General features: G+C 45.4%; 1 protein-coding gene across 1 annotated transcript; it reads right to left on the bottom strand.

The window, feature by feature from the left end:
- Positions 1-5728: 5728 nt before the first annotated feature.
- Positions 5729-6456, bottom strand: LOC124506435 (mammaglobin-A-like). The gene is made up of 2 exons (XM_047072504.1): positions 6402-6456; positions 5729-6017 (listed from the first exon to the last, which is right to left on the bottom strand). The coding sequence occupies exons 1-2, from the start codon at positions 6454-6456 to the stop codon at positions 5758-5760; spliced, it is 315 nt and encodes a 104-aa protein (XP_046928460.1). The 3' UTR covers positions 5729-5757.
- Positions 6457-12295: the final 5839 nt, after the last annotated feature.

Below are 12295 nucleotides of genomic sequence, written 5' to 3'. Positions count from 1 at the left end.
AGAAGCTACATGACATGTGATGTTGCCACGTTTAAGACTGAAGCAAACATGCAAAACCAGCTGTCTTCTGCTGAGCCCGACATGGAGACATGGAAAAATCTAAAAATGCTACTCTTCTCACTGAGCAAGAGACATTTGAGTAAAGACCCACGAGGTGAGAGAAACTGATGAGAGAGTAAAACAGGATGTAAGAACTATTTCACACTGCATATTCCTATGTGTTAAAAAAAAATACAATTCAAAGTACTTTAATTGTTTAGAAACCAGTTTTCAGTTGTTGGGTTCCATACTTTTGGAAAATATGTCAGCTGTGCTGACAGCTCAGAGCTTGGAGCCTGCTTCAGATTGTGTCTCCTCTCTTTCTGCGCCTTCCCTGCTTGTACTTTGCTTCTCTCTGTCTCTGTCTCTTGAAAAGAAAGAAACACCAAAACATTTTTAAAAACATGACCATGAAATGGAATAAAAGCCAACTGCTTTTAGTGATCACCATGAGATAGATAGTGTTTCTAGACAGTACCATAGATAACTTGCTCCACTTTGCTGGACATTCTAAATAGGTGTTACATTGACCGAGAGCACAGTGCTCCCAGTGGCTTGTCCATGACCCATCATGACCACCTCCAGGCATTTAAGAGCCCAGACTTCTCCCATTGAGTGGCTCCAGATTCTCTAAGGGACTTGGGGCTTTACTAGATCTCTGCATTCCGTGGCAGACATCCTGGAAGTGTCAAAAGTATGGGGACATTGAGAAGAGCAGTGGTTCTCAGTGGTTGGGGAGAGGGAGGAATGAACAGGCAGACCTGATGGTTTTCAGGTTAGTGAAATTCTTCTGTACTGTAATGGGGTGGTGCACATCACATACATTTCACAAAATGCATAGAGTGTACAACACCAAGAATGAACCCCGAAGTACAGCATGGACTTTGGGTGATAAGGATGTGTCCATAGAGGCCCATCAGTTGTAATCAACGTACCATCTGGTGAGGATGTTGACGGTGGGAGAGGCTGTGCATATGCATGAGTAGGAGATCTATGGGAACTCTCTGTGCATTCTGCTCAATTTTGCTGTGAACCTAAAACTCCTCTCAGAAAAATCTCTATTAAAGACCAAAAAAAGGAGGAAAGCACATTGTCGAAAATGCTCACTTTGGCACCATAAAAAAACAAATAATCTTATTTATTTATTTATTTATTTATTTATTTATTTAATGGAGAGAGAGCGAGAGAAAGTGCACGTAAGGGAGGGTAGAAAGAGAGAGAATCCCAGGATGGGGGCGGGGAGAGAGAGAGAGAGAGAAGCGGGGCTCACCCAAACAGAACTCGAACCCACGAACCATGAGATCATGACCTGAGCCAAAGTTAGATGCCTACTGACTGAATCACCTAGGCACCCACAAATAATCCCATTTGTCAATGGGCAGAAGATAACCAGATGGCCAGCAGATACATGAAAAGATGTTCAACATCGTTCATCATCAGGGAAAGAATGAAGAGTCTGTGCTCATCACAATACGTTTTTGCCTCAGGAATGCAGTTTTTAACTTTGTCCTTGGAAATAACTTCAGAGTTACACAAATGGTGTAATGGTGTAATGCAGGAGGAGAACATCCATATACCTTTACCCTTAAGCACATTCGTTGATGTACTACTGGATTTACTTTTCTATACAATCTCCTTTTTTCTTTTTCCTGTTCTAGTTCCAGATTTAGTACTACCTTTTCCAATGATTAATCATCGGGCATCCTTCCTCTTCCCGTTTGCTGCCCCAGTCCTTCAATCACCTTCATTATCAATTCTTGCATGAAATTGGCTCTGTTCCCTGGGTAAGACTCATTCATGAAATGGGCCAGGGTCCTTCTGGACAGAAGCAAATTTCTGCATATCTATGTGTCCATCTCCAGTTCCTATGGCCAAATGTCTTCCTTTTCCTCTCCTCTTATGGTCCAAAAGAGAAAGAGAGGGTGGACTGAGTTTCCCATTATTGAGAGGCAGAGAGAGGGGTGGGCTTTCTTCCCCACTGAGGACACACCCAAAGCACTGAGAACTGACTGTGGTCCATGAGTTCTTAATAAATATGTGTGTGTGTGTGTGTGTGTGTGTGTGTGTGTGTAATAGGGGGGATCTTTTAAGATGTGGAAATGGACAAGGGTCCATTAGCCTGGGCCTAATGGAGTCACTGACCCTGAGGTGTGTGGGAGAAGGTAGATGGCAGGGATCCATTATGACTTTTGTGGGTCTTAGGTCCTTTTGGCCAGTTTCCATAAAAACCATATTAAATACCATACCTTACAACTGCACTGGTATAAAGAGGAGTATGCTCCACTCTGGTTCATGGGTCTATATTCATTATGATGACAGTCACTTTTGGTTAATTGTTTTGAAGAAATTCTAACATTTTTGGGGGGAGGGCCTGGGTGGCTCAGTCAGTTAAGTGTCTGACTCTTGATTCAGCTCAGGTCATGATGTCAGGGTTGGTGGGATTGAGCCCGACATCAGGCTCTGTGTTGACAGCTCCAAACCTGCTTGGGCTTCTCTCTCTCTCCCTTTCTCTGCCCTTCTCCTGCTCGTGCTCTCTCTCTCTTCAAATAAATAAATAAGCATTACAAGAAAAATAAATTCTATGGGGCGCCTGGGTGGCTCAGTCAGGCATCTGACTTCAGCTGAGGTCATGATCTCACGGTTCATGGATTGGAGCCCCCCGTCAGGCTCTGTGCTGACAGCTGGGAGCCTGGGGCCCGCTTCAGATTCTTTGTCTCCCTCTCTCTCTGCCCCTCCCCTGCTCATGCCCTCTCTCTTTCTCTCTCTCTGTGTCTCAAAAATTAAAATTAAAAAAATTAAATAAATAAAATCAAGCCAGGATTCACCCCTGCTTTGGATAAGTCACATCTCTCCCTGGCTTTACTCCTGACACCATTCACTTGGGTCAGGTGCAGGGGGCTGAGAGCGGGGCCTCGCTGCACCAGTGGATCAGGGGTACTGCATGCAGCCCAATCAGCAGAGCCTAGGTCTTGAGGACTTCACAGATAGTCCCAGGGAAAATGGGGGCCACGAGGGTGGAAAAGCACATTTCCAGAGTGAGGACCCCTGTTGTGCTACACGTGGGAAGGAACAGAGCGTTTTTCAGATTCCTCAGTCCTTCACCCATGTGTTCTCCAAGGAACAGTTCCCTATGAGCGTGTGTGTGGGCGTGAGCTCAGGCACGGGAGGCTCTCCACAGCCTCCATTTTGATCACATCACATGAAAAGAATTTTCCATTTGCAGATGCTTTATTGAAATGAAAATGTATTTGAGGTTTCAACAGTTGTCTTGCAGTTTATAGATGAAAAGAGAAAGAAGGAAGAAAAGTCGTGGTTTATATTCACCGGCTGTCAGTTGCTGACCATTCTCTGTAGTCCTCGGGGTCTCCGTCTCCGGGAAAGTTAAAAAGAGGCACACGGCTTACTGGAATACATTATTTGCTGGAAAACAAACACAGAGACATTACTCCGATGTTCAGCTCTCTGTTCCAAAGTCAAGAGTTGAAAAACGCTCATTTCTTCTTGGCTTGTAGGATTTGTCCACACACATCTGGTATCCAAGAACGATTGTGCTGGAGTCAAGATCAGAATGATCTCGTCTCTCATGGTAACGATCAGGAGACTTTACTGATGCCAAACAGGTGCTGGTGTTTCCAGATCTCTTCCCCATCAGGGATCCCTATATTTATCAGGGTGTATTTATTTCAACAAAGAATCGTTGAGTCTCAGCCCAAATACAAGGAAATGGGTAGTTTTTGAGTTCTGGCGTGGCCTTACGTGTTAGAAATACCGAAAACGGTCTGACACCGAGACCTTTACCTTTAACACCTACAAAACAGTGGAGATGTGCACTCCAAGCGATCGGTCTAATCGACATTTTCAAAGAAAACATTCCAGGGGCACCTGGGTGGCTCAGTTAAGCGTCCGACTTAGGCTCAGGTCATGATCTCACAGTTTGGTTCATGGTTTCGAGCCCCATGGGCTCTGAGCTGCCGTCTCGGATCTGGAGCCTGCTTCAGATTTTGTGTCTCCCTCTCTCTCTGCCCTGTCTCCTCTGCTCACACTCTGTCTGTCTGTCTCTCTCTCTCTCCAAAGTGAATAAACTTCAAAACAAACAACAACAAAAAACCCCATCCCATTATCCTTGATTGAAGGGAATTTCACTTTTTAAAGTGGTTAGTTATGCTAAATACACATAAGATAAAATTGACCATTTTCATCATTGTAAGTATAGAGTTCTGCAGTGTTAAGTCTATGTATGTTGTGGTGCAACCAATCTCCAGAACATTCTCGTCTTGCTATTGTTGAACTCTATACCCACTGAAAAACCCCCATTTTCCATACCAGCCAACCCCTAGAAGCCACCATTCTACCCTCTGTTTCTCAGAGACTCGCTACTCTAGAAAACTGATTTAAATGAACTCATGCAACATATTTGTCTTTCTTTTTTTGGTGGCTTATTTCCTTTGTCATAAGGCCCTCAAGGTTCATCCATGTTGGCTCTTCTGAGTGATGAACACTTTTGTCATTAGCTTTGGCAGTATTTCTAAATTGTCTACCCTGGAATGTTTCCATAGGAGTATCAAGATAGGGAATACATTATGGAGAATGAAACACTGCTTGTTGTTTTCAACAATTCCATCCCCCAAGGCAGATTCATACCCATGATCTGTCCTTGTCATCTATGGGGTCTTTAATTAATAGTCAAGGAATCCCATCATTTATACTGACAAATTTTGATTGCTTGAAAGCACACTTTAAATTCTTTTAGTAAGAGGTACAGAATCTTCTTCATAATGGATTCTTCTGAACTCTATTAAAACATTCTCATGAACATTTTATTATTTGTTCCTATGAAGAAGGGGATCATTGTTGCCGGTCACTTCTACAAGTAAGGGACTTCTTGAGAATCAGATGTGTTTTACCTTGATAGAAAATGAGTGTGGAGGTGCCTGGCTGGCTCACTGGGGAGAGCCTGTGGCTCTTGATCTCAGTGTTGTGAGTTCGAGCTCACGTTGGGTGGAGAGTGTACTTAATAAAAAGCAAGAAAAAAATTTCAAAATAAAGAAAAAAATGAGGGGTGCCTGCGTGGCTCAGTCTGTTAAGCTTCCGACTTTGACTCAGCTCATGATCTCGTGGTTCATGAGTTTGAGCCCCACGTTGGGCTCTGTGCTGACAGCTCAGAGCCTGGAGCCTGCTTTGTATTCTGTGTGTATCTCTCTCTCTGATCCTTCCCCCACTCGCACTCTGTCTCTCTGTCTCTTTCTCAAAAATAAATAAAGAATAAAAAAAAAAGGAAAATATTGTGGCTCCTGGGTGGCTCAGTTGGCAGGTCATGATCTCCCAGTTCCTGAGATTGAGGCACGTCTGTCTCTGCACTGATAGGGCAGAGCCTGCTTAAGATTCTCTCTCTCTCCCTGTGTCCGCTCCTCCTCTATGCGTGCTCTCTCCCCCTGCCCCTTAAAGTAAATAAATAAACTCAAGAAAAGAAAAAAAGAGAAAGTTTGTGTGTGGATGTGTGAGTGTGTACTAGGATACTGAAGGGTAGTTCAGCCTTTATGTGAATATTGTCCCTCATTTGCCTTTTTCATTTATCATTCACTAAAGATTCCAAGAAGTGCAGAGGCAAATCACCACTGGGACCTTGGCTGGCTTTCTTGATGTCAAAGTACTCACATGCAGCCACAATTACATTCACTGAAATAAAATAAAGCATGTTGAACACTTGCTTTGGCATCATTAGTGACAAACGTAGAGCCTACTAGTCCCTGCCCCGTGGTTTGAAAGCACATCAGAAGAAACTGTAATTACCATCATCTGTGCAAAGTTGTGCAGAGTTTCGTTTGACTGGTTGAGAAAACACTGCTTGAAATCAGCCAAGGCCTTTTCTTCCTCAGTCTCCCAAACAAAATCCTGAAGAAAATTTTGGTATTCACTAACGCTCACTTCAGGACTGATTGTTTTGTTAACCACTTCCTCTAGAAACGGGCATCCAGAACCTGAAAGAAAACACATAAAAGCGATCTCAGTTCCGTAGCCCTGAAGCCCCTTTTTGGGAGCACCTAGGATGTTGGTCATCCAACCTACATCCCAGTAGACTCATACATTCAGAAAAATGATGGTGAATGGTCTTGAGTTCTCAGTTCTCAGAGAGTAAACTCAGGACCTAGGGTTTCCTTAAGCTTGAAAACATCTGTGCCCCTTCTCCACCCCTGCACTACCTCCACAGCCCTGAGAAGCCAGACACTACATAACCATGAAAAACAAAGACACTGAAGAAATGAGGTGGAGCCTGTTGGCCTGAATTTGGGGAACAGGAGGTCTTCCAGAGGGCCCTGACACCACCTTTAGCCCCGAACCTGTCCTTGCTGCACAGAACTCACCAGCAAAGCAGTAAAGGGGGAGGGCAATCAGCACAAGGACTCTCAGCAGCTTCATGGTTGAGGGCAGCTGGTGTTAGCCGGTCAGTCCGACGTGGCAGGGAAGAAAGAACTCACTTGGGAGCTGAGCACCCAGAACTCCTCCTTTTATTCTCCCGGCCGTCACCTTAAGCCCTCCCCGAAGTGAGGGACTGAGTCACACAGTAAACGTGGCACTGGGCCAGGAAATGACAGCAAGAATCAGCCCAGCCAGCCTGTGCCCTGTTTGTAGAAACCAAGGAGACAGCTTGTTGGACTCAAAACTATTTTGGAACTGCAAGAATGATAACATTATTGCATTAATTTAGATGAAATTAATGCAAAAGTGCTTGCTAGCTAATGAAACGACGACAGAGTGCGCCTGTGTTGTCATCCTTGTTGTTTTATTATTGTTGCGGACTTTATTAGTCTCTTTCCACCTGTCCTCCTTCTTGAACAGATGGATAGCTTCGTATCCTGTGTTCCCATGGGTTCACCATGCATCTGGGCTCGGTGCAATACCAGATAGCTCCTCAGGAGGGAAGACTTCCCGTGTTCATAGACCCTTTTAACAAGGGGCTGGACGTTTAGGAAATCCTAACAATGTCTAACTTTCTCTAAAGGCTGTTTGTGCAAAGACTATCTCAATTGATTAATTAATTTCATAAATTCATTCTATTCTGAATCTATGAATAATCTTTTTTTTTCGTTGTTTGGGTTTTTTTTTTCCCATCAGTTAAAGGGTGATGTGAAGAAGCAGAGCAACTGATCGCTCAGCAGAGGCAGTCCTGAATGGAGGAATGGTGGTAGGGACTGGGCTCAAGCAGAGGTGGATTTATTTTATTTTTTCAGTGTTTGTTTCTGAGAAAGGGACAGAGAGAGAGAGAGAGAGCGCTCACATGAGCGGGAGGAGGGGCAGGGGAGAAGGGGCAGAGGAACCAAGCAGGCTCTTAGCTGACAGCAGCCAGCCCAACATGACACGGGGCTCAAACTCACAAACTGTGACATCATGACCTGAGCTGAAGTTGGACGCCCAACTGACTGAGTCACTCAGGTGCCCCAAGATGTGGATTTAAATTCTGGATGCAGGAAATAATCATGAAGTTTCTGAGGGGCTAGTTAAATTGCTGGTTATTTCAAGCTTCTTTTGCCTCATTTCTAAAATGTGCATAAACCAGACCACACCTGGTTTTGCAAGGATGACAGACACTCTGTAAAGAACTTACTGCGGGGCTTACAACAAGGTAATCATGAATACATGGGACGTACCATCCATCCATCCATTCATCCATCCATGCATCCATCCAAGCATCCATTGTTCAAAGGTAACCATGAGCTTCCCCCATGAGTGGATCCTGTGCTGCATGCCCCAGATTCAGCTGTCAGACCAGGACCTTGCTCCTGTGGAGCTTACCTCTTACAAGGGAGGCAGCAAAAAGCCCCTAACTGGGGGGCCTGGGTGGCTCAGTCGGTTAAGCACCCGACTTAGGCTGAGGTCACGATCTCACAGTTCATGGGTTTGAGCCCTGCGTCAGGCTCAAAAAAATTTCACAAAACCATAAATAAAAAGCTCATTACTGAATGAGTGACCTCAGAAAGTGATTTGTAGGGAACAAGAAAACAACCATGAGGGGCAGCATCCTGTACAGAGGGCCAGGCCAGCTATAGGAAGAACGGCTTTAAAGCGTAGATGAGTGGACAATGATTATCAAGGGGAAGATCTTGGGACAGGTGTTCTAGGCAGAGAGCACAGCAGGTACAGGGGTTCTCTCTAGAGCAGTTGGTACTGGGCAAGAGAATGACAGCAAGGATGGTGTGCCTCTTGGTGTCAAGAAAGATAGGACAGCCTCATAGTTTAGAAAAGCCACATCAGTTTAGTGGAGATATATGAAGGTGAAAGGAACAAGAGAAACTAGGTTGGCTGAAGAAAGAAAGAAAGAAAGAAAGAAAGAAAGAAAGAAAGAAAGAAAGAAAGAAAGAAAAGAAACTGATGAGTGAGCCAGACAGATGAGTTGATTATTTGTGAATGTCGTATTTGCTGTTTAGATGATCTGGGACTTCCCATCACTCAGCCGGAACATAAGTTGCCAAGAAAAATACTCCTTTAGGGACAGGCTAGCAATAGGGAAGAAGGTAATGTTCTTCTGTGCGTACTTTCTTGCCCAGTTGACCATTGATGCCAATCTCCATTCGAAACGACAATGTCCAAATGAAGAACTTTACTGATGAAATGGGAGACGTTTTGGCTAGGACAAAATGGGGACTGTCCCTGGTGCCCCAGTTGTTAGGGACTTGCCCTGATACCTGCTGGGATGCCGGTCTCTTCAGAGGTTTCGTACCCAGCTCAGCTAGGCTACAATCCCATCCTGCGTGCTTGGTGCCCATAAGAAAGAGGTGTATTTTTTTGTTTTACCTTGATGTTTCCTCATTCTTAGGTGAATCCAATAACAATAACTCAGCCCACAAAGGACTCCTTTGTGAGCCAGTGGTTACAAGGAGAAATAGAAGAAACCACAATGCTTGTGTAGGCATCCTGACTTTTTTTCTCTTCCCCGAAGGAGCTTTCACTCAAGTCCCCAAGTGAAGTTCAGAAATTAGCCTTCAGCTTCGGTGTTTGGGTGACACTTACTGATCACCTATTATGACACACCGTGGTATGTGGGTGAATTTGCACAGGTACTCATTTCACTGTGAATACCTTGTGTTGTGGGAGAGAGAGAGAAAGTATGTGGCACGACACAATTATGTTTGGCCTGTCCTCGGGCTCATGCAAGACCTGAGATGTACTCACACCAAGTTGATCATTTGAGGCTTTGCCATCCTTAATAAAAGTGACAACAGTCTGTGAGAGCCATTTTTTCCCCAGTGATTCCTGCATTGGTACCAAAGTCTAGGAATGAGTTATTTTGACATTTAGATGGTCTTTAGGCATTTTTAAATTGTAGGTTTCTGATACTGATCCACTTGACAGTATTTAGGGACATGATAACCCATATGTTTTTGCCCATTCATTCTGTAACACTGGTTCTGCCCCTCCCCTCCAGGGCTGCTGGGACATTAACCTCAGGCATGTTTTTTGAAAGTGAACCTCTTCTTCAGTAAGATCATGCCAAAGTCTAAGACTTGGATGGGAAGGTACTTCCATGGGCCAGAAACTTTCAGAAAGGTGCTGGCCTTGGAGACATCTGGATGGCAGTGCAAGGTGGGTTGTTCACAGTACCTGGGCCTTTCCAGGTACACCTCTTGCCTTGGGCCTGTCCTGGTCTGGAGATTTCCCAGCTGTGTCTCTTTGTACAATGGGAACATCCTGGGGTTGTCATATGTCCTCAGAACGGGTTTGGGCACAGAGCTGGTGCCATGTACCTGCAGGCTGCCAGTGATTAATTTCATAAAATGGTGAAAGGCCTTATGCTAACCCTTGGATGTCTAGGACCATTGGAGACCACTGGAACTTCGTTCAACTTCACATTCTCTGAAAGATCTGGAGAAGATCATGTTCAGAGCAAAGGAAAAATCCTACATTTGAGCCCAGAGCACGGTATTTTGATCCATGCTTACTTGATACTGTTCTGACTTCCTGGAAGAGTTTCATTGAGACATAACTTACATGTAGAGTCTCTGTCAAACATATTCTACATCTAGTTGGTTTATTAATCTTCTCAAGGCCCAAGACAATGAACAATTACCCGTATTTAAAATTCAAGAAAACATAAGAGTAAAAAAAACATTTTTTTTTTAAAAAGTGGGGGCAGGCGCCTGGGTGGCTCAGTGCATTAAGTGTCCAACTTCGGCTCAGGTCACGATTTTGAGTTTCATGAGTTTAAGCTCCGCATCGGGCTCTTTGCTGACAGCTCAGTTTGGATCCCACTTCGGATTCTGTGTCTCCCTCTCTCTCTCTGTTCCTCCCTCACTTGCACTCTGTCTCGCTGTCTCTCTCTCTCAAAAATAAAGAATTAAAAAAATTAAGAAAACATGAATAGCAAACCATGGTGAACACTCACTGGATGCACTGGATTAAAGGAGGTGCAAACCTCCTTTAATCGGATGACAACACAATGCGTCGGATGAGGATGAAATTTGTTGGCCAAATGGAGATGCTTTGGAGTGTGAAAGAGGTCACAAAATGGATGGAGTGCCAGGACAACAGCATAAACCAGGATTCTCCGGAGGAAACTGAGATGTGTGGTCACGCTCCATTGGTGGCAATCTCCTCTCCGGTTTCGAGGGTCTAATCGGAAACCAGTCCCTGTATGCAGAGGGCAGGGAGAGACAGAAGAAAAGGTGGCCACTCCAGGTTGGTAGGTGGCAGGTTTAATGAACAAAGGAACCGACACAGGAGGGCACCTGGGTGGCTCAGTTGGTGAAGCGTCTAATTTCAACTCAGGTCATGATCTCACAGTTTGTGAGTTCAAGCCCCACGTTGGGTTCTCTGCTGTCAGCACAGAGCCCGCTTTGGCTCCTCTGTGGTCCCCACTCTGTCAGCCCCTCCCCCGCTGGTGCTCTCTCTCCCCCTGTCTCTATCTCAAAATAAATAAAAAAACTGAACATGAGGGGCACCTGGCTAGCCCAGTCGGTGAAGCGTCCGACTTCAGCTCAGGTCTTCTGCGGCTCAGGGCATAATCTCATGGTTGGTGAGTTTGAGCCCCACGTGGGGCTCTGTGCTGACAGCTGGGAGCCTGGAGCCTGCTTCAGGTTCTGTGTCTCCCTCTCTCTCTGCCCCACTCCTGCCTGTGCTCTGTCTCTGAAAAATGAATAAACGTTAAAATAAATTAGAAAAACTAAAGTAAAGACAAAAAAGATGTGTAGATCTCCACACCTATGTTCCAGAGTCAGAAACTTTATACAGAGGTAGTAAGTGGGTTCAGTCATACTGAACACAGTTCAGATGGTCTCAACACGACATCATAGTGTCTCAAGGCATTGTTGTTGGAGCAGCTTCTGGGGTGGAAGAGGGCTAAGTGGAACCCACATTCCAAGAACAGGGCAGGTGGGTGAGGAGCCCCCAGTTTCCAGGGTCCAGCTCATGGGTCAACTGGAGGTCACATCCTGTCCCCCAACCCCTCCCCATGAGGAGTGTGTGTCATTTCTCCCTATATGTAGATAATGGGACAAGAGAGGTCACGTAACTTGACCAACGGCACACCGCTTATGGTTGGCAGAGCTCCTTAGGGAAGGAGCCTGGTGTTTCTGACTGAGAGATAGCTCCTGACACTACTGACCTCCTTGGTTTGACCCTTGTGGACGTCCACTTTAGGGCTCCAATGGATTCTGGTGATCTTGACTCACACTACTGCCCTATGTGAACTCCAGGTTGAATTCTGTGTGCACCGCCCCCCTCTGCCATCCACCCAGTTTTCTGCTGGAGGCCTTTGCTCCCTGTGGACTCCCCTCCCCACTGTCCTTGCCTCAGTCCTACAGGGTTGAAACTCCTCATTCACTCCTGATGCCACATCCAAGACAGCCCGCCCACTTCTGCCCTTCCCTGGGCCCTGAATCTCTAGGGATCTCCCTTGTCGACACCCCTTGGCACTCTGGGAGCAGCTCTCCCCTGACATCTTCAGAATCCCGATCCCATGGTCCCTCCTCTCTGTTAGGCTCCCCGAGGGCACTGCCTGTGCATTGCTGGCCATTGTGTGATGGCAGTGATAGAGTGGTGCTTAATTAATTGTTGTGTAACTGCTTTTCACGGCAGATGTTGAATTTATACAGAGATTCTACTGATGATATTACATGTTTTATCATTAGGTCTATTTCGAGAGAGAAGCACATTTACATTTGACTCTTTAGTAAAGTCAGGGATCAAACCCAACACTAAAACCAGTCATCCACCTGTCATTCTGGTGCTACCTCCACTTCCTTTGTGTTCCTGAATGAAGACT

The sequence above is a fragment of the Lynx rufus genome, unplaced genomic scaffold (assembly GCF_022079265.1).
Source record: "Lynx rufus isolate CCGP_SWC_20201006 ecotype Redwood Valley unplaced genomic scaffold, mLynRuf1.p SCAF_9, whole genome shotgun sequence".
In the NCBI taxonomy this organism is placed as follows: domain Eukaryota; kingdom Metazoa; phylum Chordata; class Mammalia; order Carnivora; family Felidae; genus Lynx; species Lynx rufus.
Note: the sequence above shows the minus strand (reverse complement) of the source record. Positions and strands in the feature narration are given on the sequence as shown.